This window comes from Macaca mulatta, chromosome 18 (genome assembly GCF_049350105.2).
Source record: "Macaca mulatta isolate MMU2019108-1 chromosome 18, T2T-MMU8v2.0, whole genome shotgun sequence".
Classification (NCBI taxonomy): domain Eukaryota; kingdom Metazoa; phylum Chordata; class Mammalia; order Primates; family Cercopithecidae; genus Macaca; species Macaca mulatta.
The window spans coordinates 73,909,316-73,924,413 of NC_133423.1; the positions used below are offsets into that span (position 1 = coordinate 73,909,316).

Below are 15,098 nucleotides of genomic sequence, written 5' to 3' on the forward strand. Positions count from 1 at the left end.
GGCAAAACTGGATACAATTAGATGGTCAGGAATGATAACACAGTTGTCAATGTTTGAAGAAGAGAATAAGGTGCTAGCATTCCTATCTGTAGATAATTTGACAGCTGGGAAATAGGGGGAGTCTTCTATGTAGTTAGTGAAGGCTAAATGAACTATTATATGCAATTATCCTAGAAAAGTACTCAAACATTAAAAAATAAAAAAAAATTAGACTTATGTGGGATTATATGGAATAATTAGATATAAATACTTTGTAGGTGAACATAGGTCTTAAAAAAATCATTTATTTGCACATAGTTTTTCAGTACCTATAAAAGCACATTTTGTTCTGCAGGATGCATAATTATATGATATAACAAGTGGGACATTGGCCAGGCCTGGTGGCTCACGACTCTAATCCCAGCACTTTGGGAGGCTGAGGCAGGCGGATCACCTGAGGTCAGGAGTTTGAGACCAGCCTGACCAACATGGTGAAACTCTGTCTCTACTAAAAATACAAAAATTAGCCAGGTGTGGTGGCGCACGCCTGTAGTCCCAGCTACTTGAAAGGCTGAGGCAGGAGAATGGTGTGAACCTGGGAGGCGGAGCTTGCAGTGAGCTGAGACCGTGCCATTGCACTCCAGTCTGGGCAACAGAGCGAGACTCCGTCTCAACAACAGTGACAACAACAACAAAAAACCCAAAAAACAAACAAACAAAAAAAAATTGGGACATCATAGAAATAAAAAAGTAGTAATGAATTAAAAAATACACCACTGTCATGGTTATATAAAACCTAATAAAAATCTGTAGGGTCAGATTTTGTCTCTGTTAAACAAATAGAATCTTCCCAGTCAGTTTATGTTTATGGCTTTATTTTTCTAGGGTGGAATTGCATGGAATATGAGTATCTTTTAAGTTGACTAAAGTATGCCAAATTAATTACTTTCTTTACGTTTGACTTTTTTTCAGTCATATCAGCAGTGCATTTCTCTGTACAGAGGCCTACACTTGATGGGCTCGGAATTTAACATTTTTGCCTACCTGATAAGAATAAGTGATATTAATTTCTCTGATAACTAGTGATGTTGATCTTTTTATGTTGTCTGGGTCTTTTTCTTTATGACTTGTGCTATTTGCATCTTTTGAGACAGGGTCTCACTCAGAAGTCACCCAAGCTGGAGTGCAGTAGTGTGTGATCACGGCTCACTGCAGCCTCGGCCTCCTAGGCTCAGGGGATCCTCCAACTTTAGCCTCTTTGAGTGGCTGTGACTACACGTGTGTACCACCATGCCGTTATTTATTTATTTTTTTTCCATTTTTACCACATTTTTTTCCATTTTTACCACATTGCCCAGACTGGTCTCCAACTCCTGAGCTCAAGCAATCCACCCACCTTGGCCTCCCAAAGTGCTGGGATTGCAGCTGTGAACCACTGTGCCTGGCTCACTGTACCTTTTCAGAAATCCCTTTATGTTCACTCAAAATTATTTCCTTATGTTTCCTTTTACAATTTTGGGCTAAAGTACAGCTGCTTTAATTCTCCTGGAGTTTATTTTGTGTAAGTTAAGGTGCGGATTTTATCTGTTTCCATGTTGAGACAACTAGTTGTCTTAATATCATTCATTGGATAATTTATTATTTCCCCACCAATTTGTAATGTCACCTCTCCTGTTTGCTAGGCTCTCCATGCATATATATGTGGACCTGTTTTAGGGCCCTCTATTCTTTTCCACTGGTCTATTCCAGGATATTTTAAAGTAGAAATTTTCTTATGAAAAGCTTCGGACACATACAAAGAGAGAATCATGTTATGAACCCTAGTGTACTCATCCAGATTCAAGTTAACAGGAATTTACCACACTAGCATTTTTGTCTTTTGTAATGTATTTAAGGCATATTCTAAGTCTTAGGTCATTTCACCCCATATACTTCAGCATGGATATGTATTATCAAACCATTAAAATTAAGCATTTTTAATATTATCTAATGTCCCTGTCCATATTGAGTTCTCTGAATGTTTAAAAGTATCTTTTTATAGTTGGTTTAAATCAGGATCTGCCGTAGTTCTCACGTTAAACTGGTTTTTTTGTGTTTCCTAATTATTTTCAATTTAAAGCATTTGAGCAAATTCCTCTTGCCCCAGGCTCTTTAGTTTTCCTGCAGTTGACCTCTTGAAGAAATCAACTAGGTCTTTAATATTCCACATTATGGATTTGTTTGTGCTGTTTTTCTATGTTACTTAATTTGTTTTATCTCCGTATATATTCTGTAAACTAGAAGTTAGCTTTAAAGGCTTGATTTGATTTAGGTTCAACTTCTTTGGGGTCAGGAGGCAAATACTACTTTGTAGGTAGTACTGATACTTCATATGAGGCCTACACTTGATGGGCTCGGAATTTAACATTTTTGCCTACCTGATAAGAATAAGTGATATTAATTGGGAGGCACATGATGCGTGGGTGTTTCACCCAGTCATAGCAATGCTAACATTAAAATCTTGGGATTCACGTGATTTCAGCAGGATGCCTTCATAAGGAGGTTTTGATCTGATTTGCCACTCCTCCTGTATTTATTAGCTGGAATTCTTTAAAGAACAACATTGCATCATCAGCTAGAGCTATTTTCGTTACCCTGAAATGCTTTTGATACAAGAAAAGCAGTGTAAATAATTTGTTCTTTCCCTTTAATTTGTCAGTGTTCAGAGTAAGAAGTTGGTGCCCTAGCTCATTCCAGTGGTGAACAATAATGGTTTTTATTAATATCATTTTTGAGGATTTGAGTATCACTAGTTTAGATTTTTTAGTTGTTTTCAATAAGAATGTTAATCTTTAGTCCATTACTACCTGAACCAGAAGCCTTTTCTCTTAACTGTATATTGCTGTGTTGTTTCATTTTAGACAGAGCATGTATCTTTTAATTTTAATGTAAATGAAAATGTTAACCGCTTTTCTAATTCTCATTTTTTGATTAATGAGATTTTACAGTTCGTGTGTTCATTGGTCATTTGTATTTTCTCCTTTTCATTTTTTTGTCTTTTCACTTTTTCTCTTTGTTGATCCTTGTCTTGATTTATGAAGGCTTTTTGTCTATTAAGGATACCAACCTTTTGTTTCTTGTTGCAATTTCCCTCTAATTTTTTTTTTTTTTTTTTTTTTTGAGACAGAGTCTCGTTCTGTTGCTCAGGCTGGAATGCAGTGGTGTGATCTTGGCTCACTGCAACCTCCACCTCCCTGGTTCAAGCAGTTCTCCTGCCTCAGCCTCCTGAGTAGCTGAGATTACAGGTGTGTGCCACCACACCGGCTAATTTTTGTATTTTTAGTAGAGACGGGGTTTCACCATGTTGGCCGGGCTGGTCTCGAACTCCTGACCTTGTGATCTGACGGCCTTGGCCTCCCAAAGTGCTGGGATTACAGGCGTGAGCTACTGCGCCTGGCTAGTTTCCTTCTAATTTATAATTTGCTTAAATTTTTAAAATTATTCTTTTGAATGGACTTGTATGTCTTACAAAGCATGGCTATCTTCCCTCCGTACTATAAAATGCTAACTTCTGTTTTCTTCTATTTTGTTTTTGCATACTTAAATATCTAGTCTATATGAACATGAGTTATGTTAAAACTTTGTTCCAAGTAAGTTGATAACTTGTACATTGGTATGAAATACTATGTCTTTTGTCTGGGTGGGTCCTGCTGATGATGTTAAAACTCTTTCAAAACGTTTTAGCTAATCACTAGTGTTCCTAGGTTGCTTATAGTAGCAGAAAAAAATGACCTCGTTAAGTAATTTATATAGATTTATGCTCTATTAATTATGCAAAGGCAAAATTTAAATATACTGAATTTTATATTTCCTAGATAAGTGTAGTAATTGTTACAAAATTATGTACTGTCAATGTTTTCATATTTTTATAAATTTGAATAATACATTTATTTCCTTTGTGTAATAAGTGATTTTATTTCTTATTTTGGATAGACACTTGGCATTTCACCTGAAGAAAACTTTGTTATTACAACAACAAGTAGGAAAGAAATTACCTGTGATAATTTTGGTAGGTAAACTGTGTTACTAAGTTCATGCTTTTATATTTAATAAGGTCTAGTACGTGGTATAGCAATAACTATTTTATTAGATATGCATCTAAATCTGTTGATGATTTTTGTTAATTTGTTGGGATGAGGGAGGAAACTGGCTATATGCATAGTTTGCACAGAGGTTTTATTTTTCAAGCTTGATTATAGAAAAATAGTTGATATCAGTTATGGCTACAGAAGATGATTCTGCCTAGCACAAATCTTCTGAAGCTAATTTTCCTAACCAACTTGGATTATTCCATTATCTTTTTTTTAACCTAATTAGTTTCCCAAGACCTGCTGGTTTTTCATGCCTGATTCCATCTGAATTTAACCATTCTCCATTCATGTTGACACCACTCTATTTTAGATCCTTGTCTGATTTCCTGTGATAGTTTAACCTATTAAAAATTGAGTGTTTCAAATGAATGGAAGTATTTGTGCTTGTTTCATTAATATCCTTAACATGACTTTGTTTACAGGTAGATGATTGGGGGTTTTTCTTTCCCATCATTAAAGATATTTCATAGATAGAGTTTGTATATTCACAATTATAAGTTAATTGAGTTTCTGATGCTGACCTGGCACTTACGATTTTCACTCTTGATTACAGATGAAACTGTTAAAGATGGAGTCACCTTGTACCTGCTACAGTCAGTGAATCAGTTACTACTGACAGCTACGAAAGAACGAATTGACTTCTTACCTCACTATGACACACTGGTTAAAAGTGGCATGTATGAATATTATGCCAGTGAAGGACAAAATCCTTTGCGTAAGTATCCCATTCATACTAATTTTGATAAACTATTACCTGCCTTTATCCGCTGATCACATGTCCCATTCCTTCACTTTTTATAAATCTTCTTATTATACTTTATTAGAAGACCACTCATTTTCTTTCTTACTCAGATTCATCACAGTATTATTATGTCTTCTACCTATGTCATCTTCAGTGAAAAAAAACTGTCCTTTAAAGCTAACCTACTAGTAGAACTTTTCTTTTCAACTCATAAGGGGTTTTGTACCTATATAGCTTTCCATCTCCTGTATACTCTCGTCTCCTGATTTCCTGGCCTGTCGTAGACCTTTCCCAATTAAGAAAATAGTTGTTTTACTTTGCAAATACATATAGCTAGATTGCGTAAGTAAGAAGTTTGTGTTCATATTTCCATGTCTTTATCATTTCTTTCTACCTTTACTACTTGCTAGTTTCTATCCTGTCCCTGGACCATTTGCTAGTGATCTTTACAAATCGATTGGTTTACTGAATCCTCTCTCTCTGGACTTGCCAAAGTGTCTAATACTATTTACATGTTCATCGTAAACTTTTGTATTAAAATTATTTTTTTCTCATTATATGTGTATTCTTGTTTGCAGGAAATTAGAAAACATAGATAAGCAAAAAGAACATAAATAATATCACTATTACCCAGACATAACCACCACTAACACTTTGGTGTTTATCGTTTCAGAACTTTTCATATTATTTGATTTTTAATGGTTTTATATGGTGCATACTTCTTTAACCTACATTTTGTTTAAAAATAAAGTGAACATCTTTTAATATATATGTCTCTCTGTGTATATTTTGATAATATTTAGGTAATATAATTTATTTGAGCAGTATTCTTTTTTTTTTTTGAGACAGAGTCTCTCTGTCACCCAAGCTGGAGTGCAGCGGTGTGATCTTGGCTCACTGCAACCTCTGCCTCCTGAGTTCAAGTGATTCTCCTGCCTCAGCCTCCCGAGTATCTGGGATTACAGGCATGCACCACCACACCTGGCTAATTTTTGTGTTTTTAGTAGAGACGGAGTTTCACCATGTTGACCAGGCTGGTCTCAAACTCCTGACCTAAGTGATCCTCCCGCCCCAGCCTCCCAAAGTGCTGGGATTACAGGTATAAGTCACCATGCCCAGTCTGAACAGTGTTCTTCTATTAGACATTTAGGTTGTTTTTAATTTTGTTATGGTTACAAATGACACTGAATGTTCTTCTGGCTAAATCTTTGTGTGCTTTCTTAACATAACACTACCGCTACTATCATTACTATCAGCTACAGTGCCAGGCGTTGTACCAAGTACTTATGAGCATTGTCTCATTTACTCCTTAATCCTGTGTGGTAGCTAATGTTAGAAAATAATTTAGGTAAAGATCCTGTTTTGCAGAATTAACTGGGACTAAGAGATTTTAGGTAACTTGCCCAAGGCCACACTACTAGGGAGTAGTGGAGCCAGCATTTAAACTTTAAGAGAGTGACTTCAGAGCTTGAGTATATAACTAGTACATTTATTACCTATCATGTTGTTCTTTTTGTACAGAAAAGCTCTTCTCCCATCTTAAAAACACTGAAGTCTTACTTCCTTCACTGGCTACTGCCTAAAGTTTTTTGATTCTGTTTATGGCAAAACTCTTCCAGAGAGCTGACTGCATTCGCTATCAGCAGTACTTCTCTTCCTCCCATTCTTTCCTACTCTGACCAGACATTTTTACCTACCACTCTACTGTACCACTCTTTTATGGTTACCAACAACTAAATCCAGTGATCAATTTTTAATTTTCAGTTCTAATTTTTCTTTTTTTTTTTTTTTTTGAAACGGAGTCTCGCTCTGTCGCCCAGGCTGGAGTGCAGTGGCCGGATCTCAGCTCACTGCAAGCTCCGCCTCCCGGGTTTACGCCATTCTCCTGCCTCAGCCTCTCGAGTAGCTGGGACTACAGGCGCCCACGACCTCGCCTGGCTAGTTTTTTGTATTTTTTCAGTAGAGACGGGGTTTCACCGGGTTAGCCAGAATGGTCTTGATCTCCTGACCTCGTGATCCGCCCGTCTCGGCCTCCCAAAGTGCTGGGATTACAGGCTTGAGCCACCGCGCCCGGCCAGTTCTAATTTTTCTTGAAGTGTTAGAGATTGTTTTGGTACTTCTTCCTTTTTGATACACTTTTCTCGCTTGACTTTCAAGAGTCCATGTTTTTCTTGATTTTCTTCCTTTTTGCAGTGGCATGACCACAGCACACTGTAGCCTCAAACTCCTAAGCGTAAGCAATCCCCGTGCCTCAGTCTCCTGAATGACTAGGACTACAAGTGCATACCACCATGCCCAGCTAATTAAAAAAAAAAATTGTAGCTGGATGCAGTGGCTCATGCCTGTAATCCCAGCACTTTGAGAGGTCGAGGCGGGAAGATCACTTGAGACCGGGACTTTAGGACCAACCTGGGGTGCACAATGTGAGCCTATCTTTACAAAAAAATACAGAAATTATTTGGACGTTTTGGTGCATGCGTTGCTTAGCTACTTGGGAGGCAGTGGCAGGGGGATTGCTTGAGTGACCCAAGGAATTCGAGCCTACAGTGAGCTATGACTGCACCCCTGTACTTCATTCTGGGCAACAGAGTGAGACTCTGTCTCTAAAAATTAAAAATAAAAATAAAATTTTCTTTGTAGAGATGGAGTCTTGCTATGTTGCCCAGGCTGGTCTTGAATTGCTGGCCTCAAATTATTGAGAGCCTTGGTCTCTCAAAGCCCTGGGATTATAAGCACCTTGATTTTCTTCTTACCTCACTGCCTGCCCTTTCTTCTCTCCCCACCTTCTTAATGTTGAAGTGCCTTAGGGCTTAGTCCTTGCCCTTTATGTTGTATCTTACTTCCTCACTTGGTCATCAGGTCCTATCTCATGGTTCTAAATAACATCATTATGGAAGTGACTGTCACAAGGAAGAGGTAAGAAATGGTAATTTTTAGTTAAATATTGAAAATGGTGCCAGGTTTATCTCTTGAATTCCAGTTTTATCCATCCAGCTGCCAATGTGGCATCTTCTCTAGGATGTCTAAAATGGGAACCCTCATCTGCTCACTGAATTTTATACCACACAGTTTCCCCCATCTGAATTGATTATTACTGTGTCCTTCCTGCGGCACAGGCCAAAAATCAAATTGATACTTATATTTCTCAAACCTCTTATTTAATCTGACAGAAAATCCTTTGGGTCCTATTCTCAATGTTTTGTCTTAAAATGACCATTTCTCACCATTTCTATTGCTACCACCTGGTGTGGAGGCACCATCGTATCCACCCAGATTACACTAACTGGTAGTTTCTGGTACCGGTCTTTTCATCCCTGTCCATAAAGGTTTGAGAAATCAGATTGTGTCACTCTTCTGCTGAAAACACTCATGGCTCCCCATTTCACTAAGAGTAAAAGCCAAAGTCGTTACAGTTGCCTGCAGAACCTTACTAGCTCTGCTTTGTACTTCTCTGACTTTGTTTCTACTACCTTTCTTACTTTTTCACTCCCCTTCAGTGCCATCCATATTCTTAGCTTAGGGCCCTCTGCTTGAAATGCTCTTCCTCCAGTTAGCCTTTCTTCACTTCCTCCAAGTCTTGGTTATCTGCTGTCTTCTCAACAAAACTTACTGTATTTAATTGCAACTGTGTTCCCTCTGTGTCTTTACTGTTACTTGATTTCATTTCTCTGCTGTTTCTTTTTTCTCCATTGCACAAACCATCTTCTAACTTGCTGTAGAATTTATTATGTTTATATTTTTTTTCCCATATTCCTCCATTAGAATGTTAAGTCCATAAAAACAGAACCTTCATCTGCTTTGTTCAGTTCCTAGAACAATGCCTGGCACATAGTAGGTGCTTAAATGTTTTAAAATTGAGTGAATCTGGCCGGGCTCACGCCTGTAATCCCAGCACTTTGGAAGCCGCAGCGGGCAGATCACTTGAGGTCAGGAGTTTGAGACCATCCTGGCCAACATGGTGAAACCCCATCTCTACTAAAAATACGAAAATTGGCCAGGCGTGGAGGTGGGTGCCTGTAATCCCAGCTACTCGAGAGGCTGAGGCAGGAGAATCGCTTGAACCCGGGTGGTGGAGCTTATAGTGAGCTGAGATCATGCCACTGCCACTCCAGCCTAGGCACCAGAGGGAGACTGCATCTAAAAAAAAAAAAAAAATTGAGGAGTGCATCTTTAATTCTTTTCTTTTTTTTTTTGAGATGGCGTTTCGCTCGTTGCCCAGGCTGGAGTGCAATATCTTGATCTCGGCTCACCACAACCTCCGCCTCCTGGGTTCAAGCGATTCTCCTGCCTCAGCCTCATGAGTTCCTGGGATTACAGGCATGCACCACCACGCCTGGCTAATTTTGTATTTTTAGTAGAGATGGAGTTTCTCCATGCTGGTCAGGCTGGTCTCGAACCCCCAACCTCAGGTGATCCTCCCGCCTTGACCTCCCGAAGTGCTGGGATTACAGGCGTGAACCACTGCACCTGGCCCATGAATCTTTAATTATTTTCCTGGGGATAAATTGCTAAATGTGTAATTATAGTGTCAACAGAAGTATTTATTAAACTCTTAATGTGGTTTATGTTTCAGATTGATCAGTTTTCATCATACCATCATGAAATGATATGAAAACCGTATCAGTTGAAACCCTATCAGTTGAAAACCATATCAGTTTTCATTCATACCATCATTATATGGATAAGCAGACAACCCCAGTGTTTAAAATCTTGCCTTGATTTCTGTGACTTTACAGTACATTCCTGGGTCTTTCCCTACTTCTGTTTCCCTACTTCTGGTTCTTTTTGACTCTGGTGGACATTTCTTCAAGTCATGTTGATTTTTTTTTTTTTGAGACGGAGTCTCACTCTGTCGCCCCAGCTGGAGTGCAGTGGTGTTATGTCGGGTCACTGCAAGCCCCGCCTTCCGGGTGCACGCCATTGTCCTGCCTTAGCCTCCCGAGTAGCTGGGACTGCAGGCGCCCGCCACCATGCCTGGCTAATTTTTTGTATTTTTTTAGTAGAGACAGGGTTTCACCATGTTAGCCAGGATGGTCTTGATCTTCAGACCTTGTGATCCGCCTGCCTCGGCCTCCCAAAGTGCTGGGATTACAGGTTTGAGCCACTGCACCTGGCCTTGATCTTTTATTTTTATACTTTTAGTAAACTGATCCAAGCTTTAACTGTTGTACCTGTGTAATGAAGCAAAACTTTTATCTCTGGCTGTCTTCAGTCTCAATTAAGCACAATATCTGCTTCAGCTTTCTTTGGAACACCTCTGCTCATTGAGCTTAATATGGTGGTAGGGCATCAGATCTAAACTGAATTTTTCTTTCCTCCCTTCTAAATTTTCTCTTTATGGGAAATGTTACCATTTGTCTAGTCTTCTAGAGGCAGAGACTTAAATGCATCTTGAATTTCTTTTTCCCCTCTTCTTTTTCATCTAATCAGATTCTAAATTCTACTCAGTTCTTCCTTCCAAATTTCTCTTTAAGTTTCTTTTCCTGCCGTTTCCTACAGTGTCCCTTCTTCATTTTGTGGAGTTATTTCCTTAGCCAGACCCTTGTACATAATCTGATTTGTGGTAACTTCTTTGCAATTAGTTTATAAACATAGCTATCCTTGGAGTGTTTAGAAGTGCTTGCTGGAGTGCTACTTTGGTTTTTTTTTTTTTTTTTTTTTTTTTTTGAGATAGAGTCTCGCTCTGTTGCCCAGGCTGGAGTGCAGTGGTGCAATCTCGGCTCGCTGCAACCTCTACCTCCCAGGTTCAAGCGATTCTCCTGTCTCAGCCTCCCGAGTAGCTGGGATTATAGGCACCGGCTACCACGCCCAGCTATTTTTTTGTATTTTTAGTAGAGAAGGGGTTTTGCTGTGTTGGCCAGGCTGGTCTCAAACTCCTGACCTCAGGTGATCAGCCTGCCTTGGCCTCCCAGAGTGTTGAGATTACAGGCGTGAGCCACCACATCCAGTCTGAAGTGCTACTTTGGATTAATTACAGTTTTTGTTGGGTTAAGCTTCTGCAGAATTAAGATACGTAAATTTGATATGTTCCCTTTCTTTTTACTAAGGGGATAAAAGCAGGAAATAGTGTGAATAGTGACCTTGAAGAAAGGAGAATATTAGTTAGTGTTGAGCCAGTGATAAATTGAATGTCAGATTGGTGGTGTGGTAGTGAATCAATAGCAGTTCTGTGTCAGTTGAGCAAATGCATTCTGCCACTTGAAAAATGTGTTAGTCATAAGAATTCTATATGCAAATTAGCTTTTAAGAGACACTTATTTTGCACATGAGCAGTATAGGAAATTAAAAAAAAAGAGAGACACATATTACCTTATATTTGCCCCGTATTTCCAAATGTGCTTACTTTGGACTTGTGCATGATGTAATTACATACCGCAGACTATTTGATTTTATGGTTATGGTCTTCTGTTTGTCTCTTAATGTCTGTATGTCTGTCTTTAGATTATAAACTCCTTGAAGCCAGGAATCATGGCTGGCTGACTCATGCTGTATAGTGCCATACAAGTACTGATTGATGACTGCTTTTTTGATGCTGGTGGTGATTGGTGATGATGCCTTTATTATGTATTATATCATTAGGATCAGGATAATACTTTAATTCTAGCTCTTTGGCTTTAAGGTACTTGACAGTTTCTTCTTCTTTGAACTTTTATATAAAGTATGTGGGAGGGAAAAGTTAAGCAATGTTTTCTTAATCTCTTGCAGCATTTGCTCTTGCGGAATTAATTGACAATTCATTGTCTGCTACTTCTCGTAACATTGGGGTTAGAAGAATACAGATCAAATTGGTAAGGAAATAATACTGTAAAGCAATTTAACTTTCTTTTTGTAAGAGTAATAAAAGTTTATTGGAGAAAAGTAGAAAATAAAGGTAAAACTAAAAGTATAAATAATTGTCAGATATCTCTTCATCCGTTGTTAAAATTTTTTCATGTTGTTTTCTATGCATGTATGTATACATACATGTATATGTACCTTTGCTTTTTTGTAATCTTCTACTTTCCCTTAACAGTACATTGTTAACATGTGCCGTATCATGAATGTTCTGCAATACAATTGCAGAACTGTTATTGCAGTGGCTTATTGGCTGTAATGTAAATTCTGTAGTTTGTGTTCTATTGTTGAACATTTAGATTTTTTTCCTGTATTTTTGCCACTGGAAGGAATGCCGGAATGATGAACATTCTTGCACACCTTTGTACATGTCTCTGAATATTTCCTTAAGTTGAATTCTGAGAAATGGAATTTCTAGGCTAAAGAACATGAAGAATTCTGAGGCTTTTGATACATACTGCTGCTGAAGTGCCTTTCAGAAAATTGTATTAATTTGCACTTCCATCAGTAATGTATAAGTGAGCCCATTAAATCGTTTTTTTCATATTTAACTTTTCATGTTTTAAATATTGATTTGACTTTTCCTGTCATTTTGAACTTACTTTGTTTCATAGCTTTTTGATGAAACACAAGGAAAACCTGCTGTTGCAGTGATAGATAATGGAAGAGGAATGACCTCTAAACAGCTTAACAACTGGGCCGTGTATAGGTTGTCAAAATTCACAAGACAAGGTGACTTTGAAAGGTTAGAAAACCTTTTTTTTTGTGTGTGGGTAGCTATGTATTTTAATAAGGATAAAAAACTGGTATGCCTTTGGATGCATATGATACATTGGAGGTTTTACTGTTATCCACATATTTATTTAGGTTTTATATTATAGAATTTTTATGATTGATACTTAGAAATAGTTAGAACTATATAATATTGTGCCATTCCATTAAACAGCTCATTTTGCATTTCCTGAGGTATGTGGGAATTGATATGTTGGGTACCTTAGAACGAAATTCCCCTTTCCTAACTCTGTATAGCCTCTAAAGCAGTAGAATGGTTTTAAAATGGTTTTAGAAATCACTTCATACCATTTGCAAAATACCTAAAACTGCATGTGGTTCTGTGGAGCTCACTGTTGCTCTACTTTCAGAGCTCTTTTTGCAAAACATTCAGGAGTGGAATCTAGTGGAGTTATATATCAGAATGTGCTTGTAGAAAATATCCTGAATGAGGATGTCACAGGGAAAACAACATATGCTAAAAACCATCAGATGTAAAAAAGATTTAGATCCTTGGGATATTAGTGGAACTCTAGTAAGAAGAGCTTTGACCCACAAGTCTTTTGATATTTTAAGCTATGTTGCTGTACTTCTAACAACATACTTGGGAAGAGTCTCTTGGCATTCTTATTAAATTGTTGTTGTGTGTTCATAACCTGCTTTGTTCCTTTCCTTGTCAAGAAAAGTCACCCACATTTAAGGATCAATCTCAATGTGTTAATATAGTTAGCGCATTGGTCTTCTTGCTTCTAAAATTTCAGCACCCTCAAAATTTTAATCAAATTAGTAAAGACTTAACAGTTCCATTGTAAGAGACAATGTAGTATGAAAAACAAAGACTCTTGTGTCGTTTGACCTGGTTTGGATTCTAGCCTTGCCACTTACTAATTGTGTGACATTGGTCAACTTCCTTTACTTCTCTGTGCCTCAGCTTACGTAGCCGTAAAATGGGGATATTATCCCATGAGGTTTTGTGACAACTAAGTGAGTTAGTACATGTAAAATCCTTAGGACAGAGCCTGGCATATGGTAAACAGTCAATAAATACAAACTATAGAAGCTGTCATGTTAGTTATTCTCATTCCTGACCTCAGACTTTTTTTTTTTTTTTTTTTTTGAGACAAAGTCTTGCTCTGTTGTCCAGGCTAAAGTGCAGTGGTGCAATCTTGGCTCACTGCAACCTCTGCCTCCCAGGTTCAGATGATTCTTCTGCCTCAGCCTCCCAAGTAGCTGGGACTACAGGAACCTACCACCATGCCTGGCTATTTTTTGTATTTTTAGTAGAGACGGGGTTTCACCATGTTAACCAGTCTGGTCTGGAACTCCTGACCTCAGGTGATCTACCCCCCTCAGCCTCCCAAAGTGCTAGGATTACGGGCGTGAGCCACTGCACCTGGCCTAGACTTCTCCGCAGCCATTCTCTTTCACCATTTTCTTGAATATGTGGCATTTAAAGGATTTATAAAGAGCCAGAGAGAAGGCAAAGACCACTGTCTTTAATAGTGTGATGATAGGATTTAGCATATGACAGAAGTATTAGGTAGAAGGGAAGGTAGAACAGATGGTAGATTAGGCAAAATGGTCAGAAAAACGTCAGTTATATCAACTAGAAGAGTAGAAAGAAATGAAAATCTTAACTGAATTCATGGGACATTGACTCTGATTTTTCTGTAGTTCTTAGAACGACACAAACTTTTAAATTTAACCAAATATTAGGGAAATTGTAATTTCTGGCAAAAATTTTTTTGCTCCTGGTTTTAGTCTTAGCTTTATGGATTTGGTGTCAGTAAACAATCAATTGTTATAGCTGTTAGGTACTTATACTGTCTTTTAAGTCCAGTATCAGTTCCTTGACCCACTGTAATTTCTATCAACATCAGATACACCCCTTCAGCCTCTAGCTTCTGCTCAGTTACTTTACTCCTTCCATTTGTTTTTTTCTGGATACAAAGATGGATGTGATAGAAGACTGGCTATAGAAGAAAGGCAAGAACAGGCTAAAAGTACTAAACAACTAACAGTCTTGACCTGTAGCTCATGTGGTATTGGAGAGAGAAACAGAAGTAAACACAAAAAATTACTTGTGGAAGCATTTCAGTTATTATTACTATGAATAAAATGTAAGAGTAATGTTGAAGGAATGGATTGCTAGAAAAAAAAAGTAGGATAATAGAGCTGATGCACATCTCCTCTAGATAAGGTGGTTGGAGAAGAGGGCCTCTTTGAGATTATATTTGAGTTGAGGCTTGAATGATCAGAAGAAAGCAGCCAAATAAAGATCTGTAAGAAGTGTGTTTCAGGTAGAAGAAGCACCAGCAAAGCAAAGACTGAAATTGTGACAGTCTTGTTTTGTTTGAAGGACAGAAAGGAGGCTGTTGTGACTGTAGCATAGTAGATAGCGGGGAGAGTAGAGGGAGACGTGAGAATTTCAGTTTGGAAATATTCGTAACTCATTTACTTGGGTACTACTCCCTCCTCCCACCCTTTTTATTTTGAAACATTACAAGCCAGTAGACAAGATGAAAGAACTAGCACCCCTATATCCTTCACCTAGATTTATCAGTTGTTAATGTTTTGTCACATTTATGATCTGTCTACACACTTGCACACACATACTTTGCTTTTCTGAATCATTTGAAAGT

At 38.1% G+C, this 15,098-nt stretch overlaps 1 protein-coding gene across 3 annotated transcripts in view; it reads left to right on the forward strand.

Annotated features, from left to right (window-relative positions):
* The window catches only part of SMCHD1 (structural maintenance of chromosomes flexible hinge domain containing 1), a 151,132-nt gene that overhangs the window by 5,820 nt on the left and 130,214 nt on the right, over positions 1-15,098 (forward strand). For all 3 annotated transcript variants that reach the window (XM_077974544.1, XM_077974543.1, NM_001258166.1), the window contains 4 exon segments: positions 3,952-4,027; positions 4,663-4,824; positions 11,557-11,639; positions 12,300-12,430. In XM_077974544.1, the coding sequence (XP_077830670.1) occupies positions 3,952-4,027; positions 4,663-4,824; positions 11,557-11,639; positions 12,300-12,430 (452 nt within the window).